General features: G+C 46.1%; 1 protein-coding gene across 1 annotated transcript in view; it reads left to right on the forward strand.

Moving 5' to 3' along the window:
- Nucleotides 1-932: 932 nt before the first annotated feature.
- DSCAM (DS cell adhesion molecule) overlaps nt 933-23,346 on the forward strand; it is a gene marked incomplete at its 5' end in the record, with an annotated part of 743,491 nt that continues 721,077 nt past the window's right edge. The window contains one exon of the mRNA XM_060009865.1: nt 933-1,041. Coding sequence (XP_059865848.1) covers nt 933-1,041 — 109 coding nt within the window. The remainder of the gene's footprint in view (nt 1,042-23,346) is intronic.

A 23,346-nucleotide genomic window follows, 5' to 3' on the forward strand; every position in this document is an offset into this window, starting at 1 on the left:
TTAGAATTGCCTGTGTTTGCAGTCTACCATGTATTTGAGATAATTAAAAATTAGACCGTGAAACCATAGAGATCTTTATAGTAGCAGCAGGATTTGGAAGTTGCATTTCTCTCTAGGCAAATGAACTGGACTTTTATGACAGTAAATACGAAAGCTAAATCCAGCTGCACATTTTATTAAAACTGCTGCCCTTTCCTGGTCACCTCAGCTTATCTGGCAACCTTCTGGAATAGTCACCCCTGGCCATAATCTTATTAGCAACCGGCAAGAAAATAACTAAAAATAATGGGCTGTTGAAATGATTATTTAAACCTCGAAGAAATGCATCCCGATGACTGTGCGTGGCTGTGAGGTGCCTGCGCTCTCTCCGGTCCTGCCTCCAGTTCGGTTCCACTTCTCGGCTGCTGCTTTAAGACTGCAGAGCGCCCCAGCGGCCAGAGGCAGGGGAGGGGGTCCCCGCTCGCCTCCGCTCCGCTCGCTCCTCGCCCGCCCGCCCGCCCGCCTCCCAGCCAGGGAAGGTTAGCGAGGGATCAATGTGATTCGGGCCGCAGGAGAGGAAAGATGAGCCTGCCCGCCCGCCTGCTGCCTGGCTGCGGAGGCTGACGGCCGACGCACCGGAGGCCGCTTGCTGCGCAGTCGGGGCGCCGGGCGCCCGGGATGAGCTCACGCCCGCGTCTGCGGCTCCGTCCACCTGCCGACCTGCCGGCGGCCCCCTGAGCTGACGGCGCACCTGGGCTGCAGCCCCGCCGGCCCGCTCTGGCCGCAGCGTTGGGCGCGGCGCCCGGGAGCAGGTGTGCAGGAGCGCGGTGCGCGGCGAGCGCAGCCCTCGCGCCGGAGCCCGGCCGCGCCGCGTGCCCGGGCGGCTCGGCAGCAGCGGCGGCGGCGGCGGCGGCGGGCGGGCGGCGGCCCCCGGGCGGGTGTAGAGCGAGCGGAGCCGGGCGGAGCGCGGGGGGCGAGGCCGGCGCGGCGCTCGCGGGAGGCCGGGGAGCAGCAGGGGCATGTGGATACTGGCTCTCTCCTTGTTCCAGAGCTTCGCGAATGGTGAGCCTTTCGGTTTGTGATGAATTTCATTTCTTGTATTGACCGGAGTGTGGGGGGATTGGATGCATGGGTGAAGTCTTTCCCTTTTCCTCCTCCATCTGGGTTGAAATTTGCAGGCTTTTATGTTTTAAAAATCTTATTTATATTTCTTCGGGGAGGAGAGGAGGCAGTGAAGAGAGGACGGGTGAAAAATTGCTCTGTAATCATTTAAAGGCGCTTACCTAGCAAGGTGACAGCTCCGAGCTAACTCCTGTACTAGATAGCTACCTCATTCAGAATAAACCAGGTTTGCTGAGAGGAAGAGAGACGGAAAGATCGCCAGTTTGACACACCACAGACTGCAAGGGACATGACATTCCAAGTGAAGGCAGGTGGAGGGGTCAGTTAAGAGCGTCTGCCTTTAGATTCAAAGCTTTTTGAGCTTTTAAAACATGTGCTTTAATTCTGCTGCAGTTCATCTCCAGCAGCACGAAAAGCCTTTAAGAAAGATCTGTCCTTCTACCACCACCACCCCGCTTCTTGGTACTACAGAATCCCCACAGCCATTTATGTAAAAATATGCACTGTAGGCACTGATAAGCATTACATCATCTGAAATGTTGACAGATTCTTTAAAACACCTGTATACTTGTAGAAATGAAATCAGTGACTATTGCAAATAGCATTCCTTTCCTCATGTCCATCCAATATTATATCTTGAAATGCTTTCTTCCCGGGTATTTGAAAAGCTATTTCTCTTGACTGAGTCAGATCCAATTAGTAAGTGTGACTGCACCTTTGGTTGCCTGTCACCGCGTAAATATGAACTCGCATGTATGAATGGCTTCCTCTCAGCTGGGAATGAGAGGAAATTGTCATCATTTGGCATTGCCTGGGAGTAGCTACAGCTTAAATTCCCATTTCAAATTTCGGAACACAAATCTGCATAAAATGTATGACTTGCTGACAGTTAAAATTAAACCATTAAGCAGAATCCCCTACCCAGGAGGGAGGGAGGGGGAGAGAGAGAAAGGAAGGAAATCTAGCCCTTACGAGAAAATACCAGAAGCCAAGGGGAGGCTGTAAGATTTTCCTGGAAGATGCACAGGGCAGCTCTGAGTGTTAGCTGCATATTCTTTGCCTACCAAGATAGTGCTTAAAGAATCAACACACCGACAGGCCAGAGGAAATGCATAAACTTTGTAAAATTTAAAAAAAAAAAAAAGATGACTAAGGAAAGGTAACACTGCAAGAAGGAAATCCTGAAATTAACATGAAAATGATACTTTGCTCTCTAATATAACCTAAAGCAAAGTGTTCAAAACTTTCATTTTGAGATTTCCTAGCAGGAAAGAATTGCAACAAGTTCTGACATGACACCCATCTTTCCCAGAGGGCACTATACCTCTTCTGCAGCCTCGCGGGAATTTACCTTGGGGGATAGATCTGCTTTAGCTAATGTGTGGTGATGCATCAGGAAAGTCGGCCCTTTATGCTGCTCTGCTAATGTGAACTCAGAGAAAATGTAAAAATGCTCACATACGTGTTCCAGCGCCACAAAGCATTGACGGCCTGTCTCACCTGTCAGGGCGTACATCTCTGGGCTTCTCAGAAGGGCCTGGGTTATGGGATGAAACGTAATTTCCACCCTATTGGGAAGTATGTATTTCAGGATGAGGAAAGAGGTCGTGCTTCTGATTGTCCGTCAATTGGTATCTGTTTTACAGTTTCATAGTTATATATGACAGAAATAGGTCTGGTACAGTCTCTGAAACACAGATGCTAAAATGTGTGACTATTTTTTTTTTTGAATCAGTTTTACTAAAATAATCATGATAGCCATATATAGTGAGAAAATTGTATAAAACCTCAAATAATCTACTCTGTGGAAAATCCGTGCCAAGGCTATGTATGTGCATTTATACTGAGTCCTAGAGCATATTATCTTCTTATACCTTTTTCGGGACCCTTAAAATTGATTGATAACCACCACTACTGCTACTCTAATGAATACAGGTAGATTTCACAATATGAGATATAGACTGTACATGCAAATGAATATTTTTCTTTGCTGTGTTACATGTTCTGATCCCATCTACCAGAAGGATATGGAATCTCATGTAAAAATGGCCCTCTCTTTATATGATGAAGCATTTAAAAAAACAAAAAAAGGCCTGACTGTAGAGCTTTGGCTTCTTTTCATTTGTGGGGGGAACTCGCTGTAAAGAGTTTTCAAGGAGTGATGTTCAGTGCATACTGTGGAAAGGATCATAAAATAGATAGTCATGTCAAAATAAAATAAGAGTCCAGTTTGGAATGATGCCTGTTTATAGGACCATATTTCAAAAATGTGAAATTAAATGGTTCTTACCTATCTGAATGAGACTTGAAGAAAATGGAGAGATTTTTTTTTTCAACCATGTCATATTTTGGTCTACCTTAATTTTGAAAAATTCCTGAATGTGTACGATAAAAAAATCTATGAATTCTAATAGCTACACTGACTATTGCTAGGCCTGAAACATCAAAACGTCTGACATGAGAAAAAATATATAATTGTAAAAGATGGTGCGGTTTGATATTTTGGGGTACTCATAAAATAAGAAGCCCACAATGTATCTGCATTTTAACGGTAGACAACAGCGTTTTTCCTACTGATGTAATGGGATGTACATTTATTTCTTAATGAAAGCATGGTTGCTGGACAGGCTGCAGACAGGATTCAGGGTAAAACACAGAAGTCAGAGAACAGTCCCTTCATGGGCTAAATCCTTGAATGAATTGCCTCACCTGACCAGGTGCAGTCATCATGTCTAAAAGCAGTCAGCTTGTCCTGCAATGTTCTGGAAATACTCTCAGGGAGCTTCAGTTACTGTGCGAGGGAATGGGGGTCCCTCTATGTGCAGATATGTCTCACAGCCTTTCCCTGGGATGGAAACACACTGCAGTGTGTTTTATCACAATTTCTTTGGGCTTGAACTCTGATGAGAATACTCTAGTTCACAATTCTTGTTAAGAGCATAGGTGGGCTTAATGAGCAGATTTATTCTATCTAATACATTTTTGTTAGCATCCTTGATTTCTGTTGTTATGTACACAGAGGTCCCTGACATCATCCTTTCCTGAGCCGTGCAATTCTGGGCTTTGCCGCTTTGCCATTTTCAGGGAGCTTGTGGAGCTTAGAGAGGGCGGGTGTTGGGAGAGAGGAGGGTGCTCGTCAAAAAGAAAGTGGGCCGCGCAGCACCTTTCTGCATCCCCTGTCATCTCCACAGGGAATTACGTACCGCAAACTTATATTTTATTTAAATTTAGGAGCAGACATTTATGAGTGCAAATGCAGCTTCAGGGTTTTAAGGTGATCTTTATTTAATTCATGGAAATATGTGGAAGTAAAAAAAAAATGTTATCAGGTGACTAATTCCAGGGCTTGCTCCCCACTTCTCCCTCTCCTATTTTTATTAAGGAGATTTAAATTCCACCCCAGAATTATAGAGTTCATCAAAATTTTCTAGGTCTCTTAAGCTTGGGTGCCCCTACAAGATGCCCCGTGTAGGAAAACAAAATGCCATGCAGACCTTCATTAAATGCCAGCCGATCCTTCTCCACTCCTTACTCTCTCCTGAATGCCACTTTGGTGTGCCCGCAGTTTGTTGCTGTGCGTCAGTGACTCACTGGGCAGAACACTGAGTTTTCCCCTACAGCACGCTGATAGGGGAAAATAATTGTGACCAAGAAAAAAAAAAAAAGCCAATCTAAATCCCTGATTCCTGGACCTCCATGTAGCTGTCAAAGTGTTTTATCACTGATGTGTCTGGGATGAGATGCAATGAGTATTTCATAAAGAGACTCAATGCAATGGGCATTGAAACTCCATGTAAAGGAGAGAGAAAAAAACCAGGGAAGGTCATTTTATAAAGACCTAAGAACACTGCAGGAGACTGGAAATGTATGTTTGAAAAATAAAACGATGGATTTCTCAGTGGATGCATTTACAAAACGATGGCATCCAAATTTCACAAAATTAGCCGAATCCTACGGCTGAGATTATGAACGCGCCTCGTAAATAATTAACAGGCAGTGGAAATAATACCGTTAGCATTAGGTAGGGCAGAGCAGTCGGCAGCGCTTCCAGAGGCGAGCACTCGCGCGTTCTGCGTCCCCCGGTTGTTTGGCGGGGCGGCCGGAGGCCCCGGGCGTTCGCAGGAGGGCGCTATGTCTGGTTATTTTCTTGGCGCTGCGCTGCCGCGCACGCTGGCTCCCGGGACCAGCTCCATCGGCGGCCTGGGAGATGGTGAGGCGGTGCTATACCTTCACGTCAGTTGTGTCCCTGCCACAGGACACTAGTGGGCGGCAAACCTCACAAGACTGGTGCAGCCAGACTTCACGGGCAGACGAAGTCGCCGCCTCCGAGCAGCGGTGCTCTCTGCGCGGCGCGGCGGCCGGAGGCTCTCCTCCCCGCGGCTTCTTAAGTTCGCCGGGCCCAGCCTCCCGGGTCCCGGAGTTCAGCCCAACAGGAGCCACGAATGCAAAGCCTACGGCCGGCGAGGCAGGGTCCGCCGTCTTTGTTTCCAGTTTTCCCCAGGAGGCCGGTGCTCCCAGCAATCTGTTGCAATCTCGAAGGTGCAGAGAAAGGGAAAGGCGGTGTCCGGGGCTGGAGGGCCCGCGGACCGTGCGTTCGCATCGCACCTTCCCTTCCCACTGGCTGGGGAGCCCGGCCCCGCGGGCGCCACCTCTTGGCGGAGGTGGCTGCTTCGAAGCAGCCCCGCGCCTGATTGGCTGACCTTCCAATGTCATTGCGGGAGGCCCAGCCCGCTTCGCCGCCGCTGCTGGGGATGGGGGTGAGGCTCCGCGCCGCTCCTCTGAGCTCCCCCGTCCATCCCCGCGGCCCGGGACCTCCTCCTGCGCCCCCAGACAAACCGAGCAGCACCTGTTCGCCTGGGCCAGGTGTTAATCCTTCACAGGCCACAGAGCCGGGCACAGAAATTCTCCTTTTAAATTCTCATCTTCTCCTGCCCCTCCCCCCCATATTTATTACTTTTTTTTCTTTCATGTTTTGAAAATACGAAAACACTCAAAGTTGCGTTTCCCTTGTTGAATTTATGGGTTAAGATGAGGCAGGGGGAACGGAAGGTTCCAGCAGCCCGACTTGTACACACTGTGCAGTTCTGAATTCCTCGGCCGGTGGCACACCGTCCACCCAGGCGGCAGGAGGGCAGGCGCGCGGATAACCAGTTTTGGGTACAGAGGTTAGACAGCTTCTGATCGGGATATTCGGAAAGACTGGATTCAGAGACCTGCTCGCCGCAGATTAGATTCCTGCATGATCTGCTTCCCTAAAACCTTGGCCACTTCCTTGACAGTGTCTAGAGTAATCTGTAACTCTGTTTATTTGGTGCCTGTTTGGCAGGTGACTGCCTCCCTTACTGGATGGCAAGGTCGGAAGGTGAGGCTCCTGCCATGCCGGGGTGTGTCCTTCGCACAGAGCAAACTGCGGGCCGGGCAGGTGGAAACATGTTCACTGACTGACAGAAAGAAGGGACAGGATGATGGGCAGAGCCTTCCTCCCCTCCTTCGCCCCTTCCTCTCTCCCATCTGCCTCTGTCTTATCCTTCCTTGCCGGGTTAGCTTCTCGTCTGCCCCGTCTCTGATTCTACTGTATAAACCATTGCGAGAAATGCACGTAAGCAGCAGTGTGCATTCCTTGGCCGCTGCCGTCTAGTCTGATGCACTGACTCCATGGCTGTGGAAATGCTCATTTTCTAGAAATGCTTCTGGGGGCATTTTCTTCTCTTTCCCAAAATGGATTCACATTTGGAATATGTGATGGGACTTCACCACAGTTACGTAACAATGCTATAATTGCTTTAGGTGTTCTTTGTGACTTGGATTGGGTCAAATGTCACAGGAAATAAGTTAATAAGTGCATTGGACCCCTTGTTCTCAAGCGTACGCTGCTAACTGGCACGATTTGAAAATACTATACAAGGTGTAACACCCTGTCGTGTTCTGAAAGCCAGTCAGAAACATACCAACACATAAGTTTCCCTAGGGCTTCCTGGGAATTCGTTTCTTCATCAAAGAGCCTCCAAGGATATCAAAACAAAGCTCAGTTCCTTAGGGCTTAATCATCTTTAAAAAAAATCACATTACTATTTTCTTAAGCATTCTGTTGATTTATGGTGTCTGTCTCATCATTATCTTTTTTTTCTTATTTTCCAGCAGAACCAATTGTAAAAGTTGGTTCCTTCATCAAAGTGACATGAAAGGAATATGTTTTACCATTAAAATTGTGATTTGTATCAAATACGAGAATCAAATTAGGTGTCTTGGAGCTTACAGTATTTATCATCGTTTGATTTTTGGAGATCTGTCTTTATTCTATATTGTCAATACTTACTATTTTAAAAAAATCATTCACTTGGGTTAATTTTTGGTCTTTAAGCTCCCTGGGTTATGGAAATACATATCACGGTGGAACAGAGAGGGATGAATGGAGCTGACCAGATAGACGATGAGATAAGAAGGAGGAAAGAGGCTACTACACAGAGAGACAGAATGACAGGGATTAATGAACCTCGCCTGCATCCCTATTTAAGTTATTTTTACGCAGAAGACAGTGAGTGAGATTTAAGAGTGAGCAAGCAGTCCTATTTATAGAAAGCCATTTTTAAATGCAGCGGCTGGGAAAGCGAAAAAATTGAAAACGTGAGATCACCTCCATACGAAATGCTGGCTTCCCCTACCTCCCCAGGACCATGGAGTTTTTTTTGTTTTTTTGTTTTTTTGTTTTTTTTTTTGGAGGAGAATAAAAGCATAACAGCCCTTGAGGAAATATTGAGAAATCGCTTCGAACTCTGCAGAATATTCTTGAAATGCTCTCAGGGCTTAAGTCCATGTCAGACTTGGGGAGGTGAGGGTGCGGAGCCAGTATCTGTATTATTTGGAAACTGGGCTTCGGTAGGTCTGAACAGAGGAATGAAGTGAAGGGAGCATGTTGAACTTGCAGGGCTGCCACAGATATTTACTTGGCAATAAGCATTGTCCTTCCTGAAGATATTCAACAGCACAGAGTGGGAGGGTGACTCTGCATGCATGTTTAGAGTACAGCAGTTACTAAGTGTTCACATTTAGGATCTTGTGATTATTATGGGTTCCTCTATAATTAAATTTTGGAGATTTAAAAAATTGTGGCATATGCTCTTCTAATTGGCCAGTCCAGTTGGGATAGGCAGTGTCCCTACAGGCTGCTTGATTGACGTAAATGTTCCTGGACAAAGAAAAATGAACACACTTGCTCTTGGGAATGAAATAGTCTTCTTTCCTAGGACTGCATTTACTCAGTGTAACATTTTGGTTTTACTGGCCCCAAGTGCACCTTATTTTCTGTTAAGGGTAGAATCCTGGAATTTGTATGGAAATGCTGCTGGTGTACAGGCTGCACATCTGAACAAAAGCCAGACCGACCCCAAAGTATGATGCTGTGAAAAGCATTTTCCTTTTATCTTGTGAACAACCATCTATGCAATGGGTTGTTTTGTAGCCAGTCTCCTTAGACCGTGGAACAGGCAGGTTTGATGAGGTGGTGGAAGGAGATTTGAACTAATGTATTGCAGATTTTGATTCGTATGAGCCTTGCCTCTTTTAGTATGAAAATGATGAACCAGGAAGCAGTTTTAAGCTTGGCTTTACACAAAACTTAAGCCATTCTTCTTCTTGTCCACTGTGCATAAATACTGAATACAGTGAAGTCAGTTTATAGTTCTTTCTAGATACCTGAATCTCAAATTATTGGATGCTTGTGCAAAACCACAGTGGTAATAACACTCCCAGTGAAGAGACTCTGATGACCTCAGGGTCCCCAGGGGCCTTCGGTATCCTCATGGGACTGAGTGATGGCTATGTTAAGTTGGGGTTAGAACCAGCACGAAGGTCCATTGGATGCTGACTGAGGTGGCCTGTGTCACACCCTGCGGAGCCATGTCATTTGAAATGGCTGATGGCAGTGGACACTCTTACCATTGATTCCTTTTCCTAATATTGAATAAAGCATTGATTTTTCTCACGAGACCTGCTTTTTCACTCATCGCATGGACTTCAGGACAATGGGAGAATTTTTACAATTATATTGTTACGGAAAGGCAAAGCATGAAGATAATTAGAACCACTGCAGTTTGCTGTGTTTTTAAATTTTACTCTTTTTTTTTTTCCTTTATGTAAAGACCTGAGCTCTACTGTGGAAGTTTTTGAGTAAACATACTTTCTCATCAGAGAAACTTGAGATTCATTTCTTCTCTCCACAGTCGCCCCACTGTGGCATAATTTGATCTTGAGTTCCCATAAGACACCGAAAACCCCAAGTCCCAGTCTGCTTAATTACAGTGTTTATTTCTTAATATTGGCTGTAGAGCCTTCTTAATAACCGATTTGTAGCTGCCAGCGTAGAAATAACAGTGCTCTGTAATATCACGTGTGAGACTTCAGGGATGAGCTGAAGACCTCAACAACCACAACGTACTTTACTAGTCAAACGAGCACCTCCACGCTGTAGAGAGGGTGCAGTGGTGATTTTTATCACCCCTCCTGGAACTTATCATGGCCGGTTCCTGCAAAGGGTAGCCATTTGTCTGTTTCATCGTCCAGTGAAAGGAAATGTGTGAAACGTATGAAAGGCCCTCTAAGGTACAGAATTCTTCTTTCATAAATTATTCAGGCTGGTAAAGCCAAGGTTAGCAGGGGTCTGTCTGGTGCCTTGACATGGTAGCAGAAAGTGAATAGGATGGTTAATTACCAGACGTGTACATACATATTACGACTCACCAAAATCAATAGCTATTAAATCTTTGGTGGCTACTGTTTTACTATAGGCTTGATGGACATTTACATGTAGCAACGTGGGTAGAAGCATTTTGACCTAGATGTGATCTTGGTATTTGTTTTGGGTAATTGCTTTGATCAGTGGTCAGTTCATCTATGTCTTAGGAGATCTCCTATCACCAGCCACAACCCGCCCTGATTTGTAGTCGCAAGAGACCCCTTGGTCTTCCCCCACCCGCATGGCGCCATAGCCCCATAGCCCCATCACCCCATCGCTGGGGATGGGAAGGTGAGGATACACTGTAGGCCTCTGTGGTATCAGATGCTTGGAAGCCATGGAAGTTAAGGTTTATGGGAAGACCAAGCGTGGGGAGGGAGGAAGGAGCCACCCCACGTCAGGACAGCAGGAGTGGGAGGGGGAGGAAGGAGGGTGCATGCTGACTGGAGGCCGGTCTGTCGATGCCTTGAACCGTGTTCCATTTTACCGTGCCTCGGTCGGCACCTTCCAGTTAAGGATCAGGGCCACTGGTTCTTAAAGCCCAGGTGGGCCGGGTCAGGGAGGAAGAAGCTGGGCATTTCCTGGAAGGCTTTTCCCCTATGAGCCTCTCACAGGAGACTGGATGCTGGCATCGTATTGGGAATGGGCTGTAGCTTGCAGAGCTCCTGAGGTCTAATTCTGACATGTGCCTTTGCCATCTTTTCCCTCCCCCATGGCTCCTTCAGCTTGACCGTGCGTACGGCTCGTGTGATCTTTTATATTGTTCGTTTTATAGTTGCCCAGCTCTGACCACCAGAGGGTCTGGTTCTGCAGCTCTGGGGTATGCATGGCCGAAGTATCTGTATTATTATTCTGATCCAGGTGGCATAGTCCAGCTCTGGATGGAACAAACTTGGAAAGAGGCTGCCCAGCCCCTGGCTGAGTTGAGGTAGAGGGGTCAGACAGTAGCTAGAACGTCGACCCCATAAAGCTTCATGTAGCCCCCAATGCGCTGTTGGGGAGCTCTATACTGAGTAGTGGTTTATTGAGAGGGTGTGTGTATATATATATATATATATATATATATATATATATATATATGCAGGGCTAGGGCTTCATTGAGTGCCACAAGGATTTGGGCAGATTTGGGGAACGTTGGTGGCAGAGGGGCTGGTAACAGGGAAGACCCTGAGTAGAGCAGGGTGCGATCCCAACCAGGGACTTCCAATTTGGACGCTAGTACGTTGAGAATCATCTGTATATATATCTGTACAAATATCTATGCTTATTTGTATCCAAATGTATATAGGTGTGTGTATATACACATATGTAATTTTTTCTTATTGTTTTAGCATATTTGATACCCAGGTTCATTGCTAGCACGTGCTTTGCTGTTGGACTTCGGTCCTATTGTGTTTTCTCAAATCGACCCCTTCTTTGCTAGCAGCTGGAGTCCTGGCAGAGAAGCCCTCTGAACCTTAATGTAACCACACTCCTCCCAGGCAGAGATCAATAGTGGGAAACTGTTTGGGTTATTATATTGGAAAAGCATAAGAGAGGCACTAGGGCAGAACAGACAGGGCAGGAATACAGGTCTGTTTGCACCTTGAGGTTTTGCCTGGATGCCAACCTGGGAACGTTACACATGTCTTCTTTCCAATATCAGTGCACAAGTTCCTTCCAAAGCCAGGTATAAGGGGCTTGGGGATTATTTGCTCTTTTGGGTTTACTTGGCCTCTGCACTTTTCTTTTAGGTAAATGACCCCAGGTGGACTGTATTTACATCATACGAAGTATTGTCGTTAATGCTAGGTTGTCATAAACAGAGAAAATGGCATATAAGGACATATATGCATTTTAGGCCTTGTAATATGTATGATAAAATTGAGGACAGTTATGAGTGGCGGAATAATCTTTTCAAAATACCACGTCCTTGATTTTTTGAACTAAAATAGACGTGAACGTGTGCTGGAGAGAGGCCTAAATTCAGAACCTTAAAAATAACTTTTTGTGTCCTGAGATCCTATTTTAGATCATATTAAAAATAACTTTCCCTCCTGGGCATTTGAAACAAGTTGGATGTTATAATCCTTGGGCGATTTTATTGTGATTCACTATAGAAATTATTCTTTCAGAGCGGCTGTTTTGATTTTTAGCTTTAGAAGAAAAATGGTACGAAAGACATTGTGGGCTGACGAAATGTAATTTCTGCTTGCTCATAAGTCCTTGAATTGGGGTAGACGCTATTTCTGTGCAGCAAAGAGCTCCTGCCCCTCTGTTCCTTTAGAAAGCGGGGAGGGCTTTGTGTTCAGAAGTCATAAGCTCTGCCAGAGGGGCTTTGCAGAAGAAGATATTCGTTTAAAATAGCTCACAATTCCTCTCTGATTTGGAGTATTCACGGCCTCTGCCACTTGGACAGACCGCTCTCTCTTAAATTTTGTAGCAGACGAGGGCAGCCTTTTTCCATATGTCCTCCATGGATAGGTCATAAGTATTTCCACCAGCAAGCTTAATAACCTTTGAGAGATCTGTGAGTAGGTGGTTAAATACTTTCCTTAGAAAAATAGAAATGAGGGACTGTGGGACTGAGATTTATTATTAGAACAAATCACCTTAACCCCTAGAAAATATTTATTGCATACTTTAGTAAGTGTTGAGTACTTCTCCCTTAGGTTTCCACCTCTCCGTAAGAATGAATGTTATTAGGTACCGTCCGACTAATGGCCAAGGCTGTTTAAGGCAATGCGATGAATCTATTGGTAGTGGAGATGCATTTGTGAGAAACGGAGGGGATTTCTGTATTTATTCACTTGTCATCATTTACACCTTCCTCTCTCCCTCCTTAGGAACTGGGAGCAAATATCAGGGCTTCCACGCCTACAATGAGAGTGTAGGAAGAAAGTGATATTTCCCTGGGGTCTGGAGGCCTTCTATGCCTCTATTAATTTCCTAAGTCACAGGTGGTTTGCCCTGATGTGGGCAGGTGGAGGGACACTGCTGTGATTCCCCAGCTGCTCAGGACACACTGAAGTCTGGAAGCAAGGGATGGTGTTCTTTCTGCCTGTGGGTATCCCCCTCAGGGGTTGCCTGTTGGAAGTCAGCTGTGTCTTTCTAGAAATCTCTGAATGGGGAGAGGCTGGTATTTATAATTATTTTTTCCAAATTGCACAAGCATAGGTGTTATGGGTTATTATAAAGCTCTAAACAAAGACATCAGATATAAAGTAAACTCCATGGAATTCCATGGAATTATTATTAGAGGCTCATTATTTTTGGCAGATGGGAGTAAAAGACTCCTTCCCTCCTCTTATGATCTGATCATTTTTAGTGCTCCTGACAAACTGTGTTCTTCAGTTAAAACAGGATTCTAACCAGGGCAGCTCCACTCCCTCGGGGATATTGGGCAATATCTGGAAACATTTTGTTATCACAGTTCTGGGGCGAAGGGGATGCCCCCGGCATCACTAGTGGGTGGAGCCCCGGAATGCTACCCAGCATCCTGCAACGCACAGGACAGCCCCCCGACGACAAATAAGTATCTGGTCCAAAATGTCCATAGTGCTGAGGTTGAGAAACACAAAGTTACGTAGTTTAGAGCCACGCTGCTGCAAAATGTAAGATTGGTTTTGTGCTTTTCTGTGGATGCTGGAGAGAAAGCAAAGATGTTTCTTCCGAATCTCAGTTGTAACTCCTTTGGCTGCAAAAACCATAGCTGGTGATGCTTGTTTAAGCTTTATTTACTATTTTTTTCCATGAACAAAAAGAAACAAATCCCCAGTCTGTGTGTCTTCCTTTTCATCAGTCGCTAAGAACACAGATACCAAGGTGTTCCTGGGTTCCTCCAGCCATTTTCCCCTCAAGTGATTATGGTAATTAGTGTTTGATCAGATGGTTAAATTATACTTCGATGAACCCTGCGTGCTAACCGCTCGGAATGCATTTTCTTTCGCCTGGTTACTTTGTGCCCGAGTGCCCTACGCTGCAGGCCGACAGAGGCCTGCTCATCCTGAAGATGCTGATTTCTGTTTTCAAGGCAGTGCAAATCCTCTTTGTTGCCTGGCAAAGGGAGAGGGGGTATTGTGTCACTTGCTTTCCCAGGCAAAGGCTGGACGGCAGAGGCCCCTGGGAAATGGAAACCCTGGTTAGAAAGCACCGTTATTTGAAGGTATTAGATGCAGAGAAACTCGGAGGAGGAAGCTGTGTGACTGCAAAGGGCGCCAGCCTTTTTCTCGGGGAGACTTTCCTGTTTGCATTTCTCTCTCGTTTCCACGTGTCCTGTGAACACAAGCCTCTTGTGTCTGTGGTAGTCCTGGAGGGGTGTCTCTGCGTTTATTTCAAGTGTGTACGTCCTTAAAAAAGGAGACCGCCATTTTGTTTTTGTTTGCCTTGTGTTTTAACACCATGGCTTAGGGTGATTCTGTTCATCCCTGAGTTCACGTAGTGAGATTGTTTTTCCAAGAGGAGCACTTTAGTTTGGGTGACTCTGAGGTTTGTTGAGTTAAATGCTTATGAAATGCTCTCTGATATAAGAAAATTTCGAATGTGTGGGGAAGAACGTGAGTGAAAAATATGGATGGCAGTGTTGTTATTAATGGATTTCTACTCTACGGTAAAAGGTTGCCACGGCTCATTTTTGTGGTTCAGTGAGCTTAGCAATGATTGGATTTTTCTTTATACCCTTCGCTTTTTTTGCCCTTTACATTCATATAATGGGATAGTCTGGTTACCAGAAATGTATTTAGACTGTGTATAGTTGTTTTTTTCCTATCAGAATGTGCATGTGTTTTGATATCGTTGGACCTTATGGCATCTTTCACTTAAGAACGGGCCAGCAGATGATACTATATATCACCAGTCCCCCATACCTCCCCCTAAGAACTGCTGGGCCATAAGAATTAATTAACATAGGGAGTAAATACCTGCTTAAATGTTCACATCCCCCTGCTCCAGAAACTGTGCAGTGTCATTTGAGAGAGTAGAATCTCTTGGTCTTCTTCGAAGAAAGAAGTTCTGCTTGTAATTCTTCCCATAAAAAAAGGATTAGAGGGGCTTCCCTGGTGGTGCAGTGGTTGAGAGTCCGCCTGGCGATGCAGGGCGTGCGGGTTCATGCCCCCGTCCGGGAAGATCCCACATGCCGCGGAGCGGCTGGGCCCGTGAGCCATGGCCGCTGAGCCTGCGCGTCCGGAGCCTGTGCTCCGCAACGGGAGAGGCCACGACAGTGAGAGGCCCGCGTACCGCAAAAAAAAAAAAAAGAAAAAAAAAGGGTTAGAGTAAAAGGAAATGTACACATATTGAGCATCTAGAGTGTGCAGGCACTTGGCTTATTATGTTATATGCAGCAGTTATGTTTATTAGTAATAATAGTGACGATCTGTCAATAATAATAGCTGACGTTATTTATTGCTAGATACGAGGTACTGCTTTAAGTGTCCACGGTAGGTATTTCCTATAATGCTTGAAGCTTTGTGGGAAGGTAGGTATTGTTATCACCATCGTAAACAAGGTGAGATTAAGTGAATGCTATGGACCCAACAGCTGTTAAAGGGCAGAATGAGGCCTAAGTCCATGTCTGTTTACAAACCCACACCGATATATGGCCTGCATTCATTCTCAAACAGTTGAATGAATAAGTAGTTTTAATCTCAGTTTTTTTTTTGCGCTACGCGGGCCTCTCACTGTTGTGGCCTCTCCCATTGCGGAGCACAGGCTCCGGACGCGCAGGCTCAGCGGCCATGGCTCACGGGCCCAGCCGCTCCGCGGCACGCGGGATCCTCCTGGACCGGGGCACGAACCCGCGTCCCCTGCATCGGCAGGCGGACCCTCAACCACTGCGCCACCAGGGAAGCCCTCATCTCAGTTTTACAGAATTTGAGACCAGGGTTTGGAGATGCGGATCATCAGCCTGAGGTCAATGGGACCCGTGGCTCAATCGCGGCATTTTGAGCCCATGTGGTCTCAAGTCACAGGTTTGCTTACTCCACATCAGTAGCGTCCCCAAATCTTCCAAACAAAGGCACGTTGATTCACTTGACTTTTTTAAACTTTGAAAATAATGACATTAAATTTGCTTTAAAGTTGAGCAATAAAGAGTTGTTCTGAGAAAGCAGCATGTCAGCTTTTAAGAATCAGTGTGTAAACTGGGAAAACTCATTTACTTTTCCTTGTCGACCCCCATTCACTTATTTGAGCTAAGTAAGTAGGAGACAGGTTAATTAACTTTTATCCACTTCAGTGGTGGAACTATTTCCTGGTATTATGTTCTATTGTTGGTGTGTTTAAGAGTGAAATTGGAGGAGGATAACATTTATATTACATTCATATTACATGGTGGGGTCTTCCCCAACCCCCAAGTTTAAATCGTGTGTCTGTCTTTAAGTACATTACATTTCTTTTTTGTTTTTTGAATTTTAGTTTATTTTATTTTTATACAGCAGGTTCTTATTACTTATCTATTTTATACATATTAGTGTATATATGTCAATCCCAATCTCCCAGTTCATCCCACCACCACCCCACCACCCCCGCTTTTCCCCTTTGGTGTCCATATGTTTGTTCTCTACATCTGTGTCTCTATTTCTGCCTTGCAAACCGGTTCATCTGTACCATTTTTCTAGATTCCACATATATGCGTTAATATACAATATTTGTTTTGCTCTTTCTGACTTACTTCACTCTGTATGACAGTCACCAGGTCCATCCACATCTCTACAAATGACCCAATTTCGTTCCTTTTTATGGCTGAGTAATATTCCATTGTATATATGAACCACATCTTCTTTATCCATTCGTCTGTCGATGGGCATTTAGGTTGCTTCCATGACCTGGCTGTTGTAAATAGTGCTGTAATGAACATTTGGGTGCATGTGTCTTTTTTTTTTTTTTTTTTTTGCGGTACGCGGGCCTCTCACTGCTGTGGCCTCTCCCGTTGTAGAGCACAGGCTCCAGACGCGCAGGCTTAGCAGCCATGGCTCACGGGCCGAGCCGCTCCGCGGCCTGTGGGATCTTCCTGGACCGGGGCACGAATCCATGTCCCCTGCATCGGCAGGCGGACTCTCAACCACTGCACCACCAGGGAAGCCCCACATGTGTCTTTTTGAATTATGGTTTTCTCTGGGTATATGCCCAGTAGTGGGATTGCTGGATCATATGGTAGTTCTATTTTTAGTGTTTTAAGGAACCTCCATACTGTTCTCCATAGTGGCTGTATCAATTTACATTCCCACCAACAGGCAAGAGGGTTCCCTGCATTATATTTCATTTATCCTCAACTGAACACGATTTTCTCAATGCCAAAATATAGAATAAAAAATGTTGTTGCAATTGGGAATTGGAGACTGAAATTAGATGCGAGTTTCGCATCGGTTGAGGCTCTTATGAAAAAGACACAAATCAGTTTTGTGCCTACACATCTGAATCTTGTCATCGCAGCTGAATTATTTTACCGAAGTATCCACGGGACGCATATCTTAAAGAGTTTAGAAAATAATACTTAGACAGTCTTACTTCTTGAGCTTGAATGGAAGTTCTTATGATAAGAGTAATACCTATGTGTGCATGCATGTGTGTGTGTGCACATATGTACCATGTGGTGGTAACATTCTTATTGTTCTCTGACATTTAGGTAATATGCACACATGACATATTTGTCTTCTGTGGAGTGTAGGAAATTCCACTGTCCAGGTGTGATGAACCAGCTCTGTGAGCCCTCAGAGCTGGGATGGCCTAGGCTTCCCTTAGGTGGTGGTTGCGAGGTCATGGAGTTCTGTTTATTGTCTGGGTGACCTCCTTGCACTAAACACACTGCCTGGGGTTCATTAGTGTGAGGTTCTAGCCGAGTCATGGCCTGGATCCCCCATTAGACCCCTATTTTGGAATTTTCCTGCAATCCTGTCCAATTAGCCATGTCTTGAACCTTGGAATGTGGTCCCAAGGAGGGCCTGACTGAAGAGAGATTAAAAGATGTTTGGCATCTTCTCTACTGGCTAAGTAAGTAACCTGAAGTTTATGGCTACGAAGATGCCTACAGGGTCACTTTTTTATGGAGCGCTGAATGCATGTGACTATAATAACTGGTAATACTAATTGAGGTCTTAATATGTGCCAGGAACTGGGCTAAGTGCTTTATTGTATCATCTCATTTAATCCTCAAACGAGTCTTCGAGATACTTGTTCATATTATCCTCATTTTACACTTGGGGGATATCAAGTCTTGCAGCGGTAAGGTAACTCTTCTAAAGTCGTGGATCCAGCTAGCACTGAAGGCAGGCTTTGACCCTGGGCCATCTAGTTCCAGAACTTGGCTACCATGCAGTCCTCATCCACTGACAAGCTCCTGAGCACACACACTATTTTTTTTTAGCTAATTTATTAACTTATTTACTTATGTCTGAGTTGGGTCTTTGTTGCTACGCGTGGGCTTTCTCTAGCTGTGGCGAGAGGGGCTACTCTTCGTTGTGGTGCATGGGCTTCTCATGGCGGTGGCTTCTCTTGTTGTGGAGCACAGGCTCTAGGCACACAGGCTTCAGTAGTTGTGGCATGCGGGCTCAGTAGTTGTGGCTCGCGGGCTCTAGAGTGCAGGCTCAGTAGTTGTGGCGCACAGGGTTAGTTGCTCTGCGGCATGTGGGATCTTCCCGGACCAGGGCTCGAACCCGTGTCGCCTGGCATTGGCAGGCGGATTCTTAACCACTCTGCCAACAGGGAAGCCCGCTCTTTTAAGTGGCAGTAGTTGTCTGGGGAGCTGGAAATATGAGTTATGCCAGAAAGTGGGAATGGGCCAGAGAGCAAACAGTGCTTTGGTCAGGGATTTTGAAGGAAGATGCTGGAAGAATGTGGCGGTGCAAGTACAGTTTTGGAAGTGTCAGGGTCGGTTTGTTTTAATCACCATATTTCTAGAATCTCGTTCCTGAGACCGGACACTCAGCCACCAAAACGTCACCAAGCACCTGCCGCCCGCCCCATGTTGCGAAGCACTGCTTACCTTCTCTTCCCAAGGTGCAGCGTGTGTCCTGTGTCCTGTGTCTACTTCCATGCTGTCTGGACTAAAAATTAAACCTTCCAAATTCCAGTGGACAACGCAAGGTGGCTACACTCTGTAGTGATCTCGGAACCTGTCTGTGCCTCAGCGGACGGCTGGCATTGCTGTGTGTCTTCGCTCCAGCAAGCTTCCGCTCTGACCCATTTCACACAGGTGCGCGTGTCTGCCCCAGATTCCCCTTGTGTCAGCGACTTTAGATTTTAGGAGCCACCTGATGCAACCCAAGCCAGCCTATATGCTGCCTCATCAGAGCAGGGGAGCTGGACTGCAGAAACTACACACTGCCCTTCTGATTGGTCTCATTTTATGTTGTGACCACAGACCCCAAGTGAGCCCTTAGCTCTGCCCTCAATCCCACTTGACTGCCCTGTTGCTTCCTGTTCCTGTGGGAAGAGGATTTCACACCTTCTCCTTCCTCCCAAAACCTCCAACTCCCCTTCCCTTTCCAGACTCTTAGTCAATGACCTCATTTCTCTTAGCAAGATATCAGAAGACTCAAGTAAACTACTGGAATATCTCTTTCCCTCCCCCCACACTCAGTTTATCAGCCTGCTTATGTCTATACCTGTTTTGATGACTCCCTTTTTACCCCACTGGTGAGGGACGGATTCAGTTATGGGGGTGACTGAACACCAGCTCCTGGACAGGTGAGACTGATAGCAGTATTTTAGTCATGTATACTTACAGCCCAGGTGAAGAGGACACACGGGGGTTGCATTTGGGAACAGAGTGAATAACCAGGGGCTGGGGGAGGAGCTTTGTATTATCACTAGGGTGAGGTGCCCCCTGGTTCCTGCCGGAGGATGACATTGGCTTGTTTGAATAGTTCCACAGGCTAGCAGGAAACTAATGCCTGATACTTAGGAAAAAGCAGACACTGTGCCTGGTCCCGTGATAAGGAGGGTCATTTAGAGGGGACTTCTGTGGGAGCAGAGGGAGAGAGGGGAGCTAGCAGATAAGCCATTTGAGGCCCTTCCAATTTTGCCAGATGTCGAGACAACACTTAACATTGAACCTTGATTTCAGGTGCTACACCACAATCCCTGTATGCACTGCCTTCCCTCCCCTGGCAGTGGAAGTACCGGCCTGTCTGCGTAGAAGGCGGAGACCTCCAACCATGTCCAGGATCCCATCATGTCCCAGCCATGTGAGGACTTTGCCTTCACATTTATGATCTCATCCTCAATATCTCCCGGTTTTCCTCTCTTCTGGGTAACACACCAGCAGCAGACGATCTCTCCCGTAAACGTACTGACATACAAGAAACCCCACTCTTGTCACCATTTCCTTCACCTCCGTCACTCTCTTACACTCTTCGTAGCAAAATCACTGGAAAGAGCTGCATAAACTACTGTTTCTCAAGTTAGCTGAGGTGCGGGATTCGTTTTTGTTTCCAGTCAGCTGCAGGTGGATGTGAAGTCCTGCCGGACACGCCGAGTGTTGTACCCCACTCACCGAGAACAGAGGGTGCAGATCGTGCACTTGAGAGTTGCAGCAACACGTCAGTTTCTGTACTTGTCTGATTGCAGACAGGAAACAAGCAGCTGGTCTGGGCACAGTTGGGCTAGGGCTGTCGGAGTCCACGTTACGCCTTCACCTCTCTGTCTCTCTTAGATACTCTCCGATGAGCCTCCTCTTCACGACTCCATTGAATCTGCTTCTGACAATGTCACCTGTGACCTCTGTATTTCTAATCTTCATCTTCTTTGACCTTTCAGCAGCTTTTGACATTGCAGATCACTCTTTCCTTGAAACACCTTTGCTTGGATCCTGGATATCGCGCTTTTTAGGTTTCCCTTCTGCCGTGCTGGTTTCTGCTTCTTGTTGTCTTTGCTATCTTCTCCTCTCTAGTCAAATGATAAATGATGCAGTACCCCAGGCTGTGCCTTAGCCCTCTTCTCTCCCCTTCTCTCCCCATCTCTCCCCTCCCCTTGCTTTCCCAACTGCACTTCTTCTCTATATGACTTACTTTAGGCTGAGGCGTTAAATATCATGTGTATGCTGATGACATCTACATTCACATCTTCATCCAGGACTTCCCCAGAGCTCACACTCAGGCCCTCAAGTCCAGCAGCATATTCAGCATCTCCCTTTGGAGATCTTTCAGGCCTCTCAGACCCTAGCCTGTCTGAAACAGAATTCCTGGGTCCTTCTCCCCATACCTGCTCCTGTCTCAGGATTTTGCCCTCCAAGTTGAGCATCGCGAGAGATCTTCTGCTCAAGATGAAAACTTTGGGGTCATCTTTGATTACGCTCTTTCCTTCACATCTCATATCCAACCCTCCAGCATGTTCTATCGACTCTGCCCTCAGAATAGGACTGTTTCATCCACCTCCACTTCAATTCAAGCCAGTCTCCTCGCTGGCCTCGAGTGGTCTCTGCAACAGCCTGCCAGCTGGTCTGTCTGCTTCCACCTTCCACTCGTGCTCTCAGCAGTTGGAGGTCCACCCAGTAGCCAGAGAGACCTGTTTACATTATAAATCAGGTCATGCCACTCCTCTGCTCAAAGCCTGTGTGGGTGTCCCATCTTCCCTAAAATAAACCCAGCATTACTATACCTAAAAGGCCCTCTGAGGGCTTCCCTGGTGGTGCAGTGGTTGAGAGTCCGCCTGCCGATGCAGGGGACACAGGTTCGTGCCCCGGTCCGGGAAGATCCCACATGCCGCGGAGCGGCTGGGCCCGTGAGCCATGGCCGCTGAGCCTGCGCGTCCGGAGCCTGTGCCGCAACAGGAGAGGCCACAACAGTGAGAGGCCCATGTACCGCAAAAAAAAAAAATAATAATAATAATAAATAAATAAATAAATAAAAGGCCCTCTGAGATCTGAGTCTGGCTGGCCACGTCATACTCCCCCCACTTCAGCCACACTGGCCTTCTGCATGTTTCTCCAGCATTCTGACCTTGTCCTCTATCAACAACTTTCACTCACTACTTTTTCTTCCTGGAATGCTCTACCCTAGACCTTTCTATGCTCTGTTTTCTCCCTTCATTCAGTCCTCTGCCCAAATATCACTTCCTAAGAGAGGCCTCCCACTTGATCTAAAATAAAGTGGCCTCCTGGATAATTCTGTTTCTCCTTGCTGTGCCGTGTGTTTGTTCATAGTAGCAATGAGTATTGGAATAATATAGTGATTTGTTGGTTCATCACCTTGACTGTCGTGCTCACCTCTGCATTGTGGGCACCTAGAAGAGTTACTAAAGACTTCAGATGCCCAATAAGTATTTACTGAATAAATGATTAAGTAATGAGTGTTTAGAGGGGTATGACTCTTATGGGCCTGAAGTCATTGCTCTTTCTTTGATTCAATTTCTTTTTTCCCCCCGATGGAGTGACAGTCCCTCCCTGTATGCCAGGTTTACTTCATGTGGAAGATCTGGACGCTCCTATTTATTGAAAGGTCAGCGAGCCTATGCCCTAGAATTTTCAAGTGTGATCCATTCCTAGAGGCATAACAGTGAAAATATCTTGATTTAAAAAAATCTTCATCAAATAGCTATGTAATGATAGAAATAAGACAAGTATTTTGCGAAATACAAAAATATTTGGTTCAGCAATTTTCTAACAGATGTTTACTGAGGACCTATTATGTGCACTAAACTGTAAGCTCCCAGAAATCAGAGATTTTGTATCGTCCACCACAGTATGTCCAGATCCTAGAACAGGGCTTGGCATGTAGGTTGCTCCATAAACATTTGTTGAATGATAGAAAATCATTATACTGAGGACTGTACAAAAAATAAGGCCATTTCCTGTTGTATAGGTCATGGCAAAGTCCCAAGGAAGATAGGACAAGTTTACAACTATAAAAAGGCTGGACATGGTAATGATTGCCATGCTGGACATACAGAGAAAGTTCTGTAGCGTTTATGGAAGCAGATACAACTTCTGATTGTTTATGAAGGCCTTCAAGGAGAAGGAGGTTTCAAAACTGGACTTTTAAGGGTGTGTGTGTGTTTGATTGGACAAGGTGGGCAGCAGACAGATCACCCAGAGTCAAGGTGAGTAGTAGAGAGGTTCCTGGATGGGGGTGGGGCACATGTAGTGGCTCCGTTAAGTTTCTGTGCACATCATAGTGGAAGATACGTCTGAAAACGGGTCAGGGGGCGGGGTATGGATGCATTTGAATTCACATTCAAATTCAAATACATTTAATGTACGAGTTATGTGTTAAAACTATGATCTCAATGTCGTGTGAGCAGCCCATGCAGTATTTTGGCTCTGGTGCACAGGAAAGTTTGCAGAGTAGAGAGACTCAGTGGACGTGTAACCAAAGGCTCTTCCAGTGGTGCAGGAAGGAAGCATTCGGCCACCAGGATGGTGGTGGATGATGGGGTACCAATGGGGGGGATGGGGTAAGAGGGAGATGGGTGGGGACCATCCAGGCTTGACTGTGAGTAAAGTCAAGTCTAGCTTATCCCCATGGGAGCATCTCACTACGTGAACTTACTGGTAAACTAAAGGCATAAATAGGTTTATAGCCATGTCTGCTTAATTACTGCCC

Source organism: Delphinus delphis, chromosome 4 (assembly GCF_949987515.2).
Source record: "Delphinus delphis chromosome 4, mDelDel1.2, whole genome shotgun sequence".
Taxonomy (NCBI): domain Eukaryota; kingdom Metazoa; phylum Chordata; class Mammalia; order Artiodactyla; family Delphinidae; genus Delphinus; species Delphinus delphis.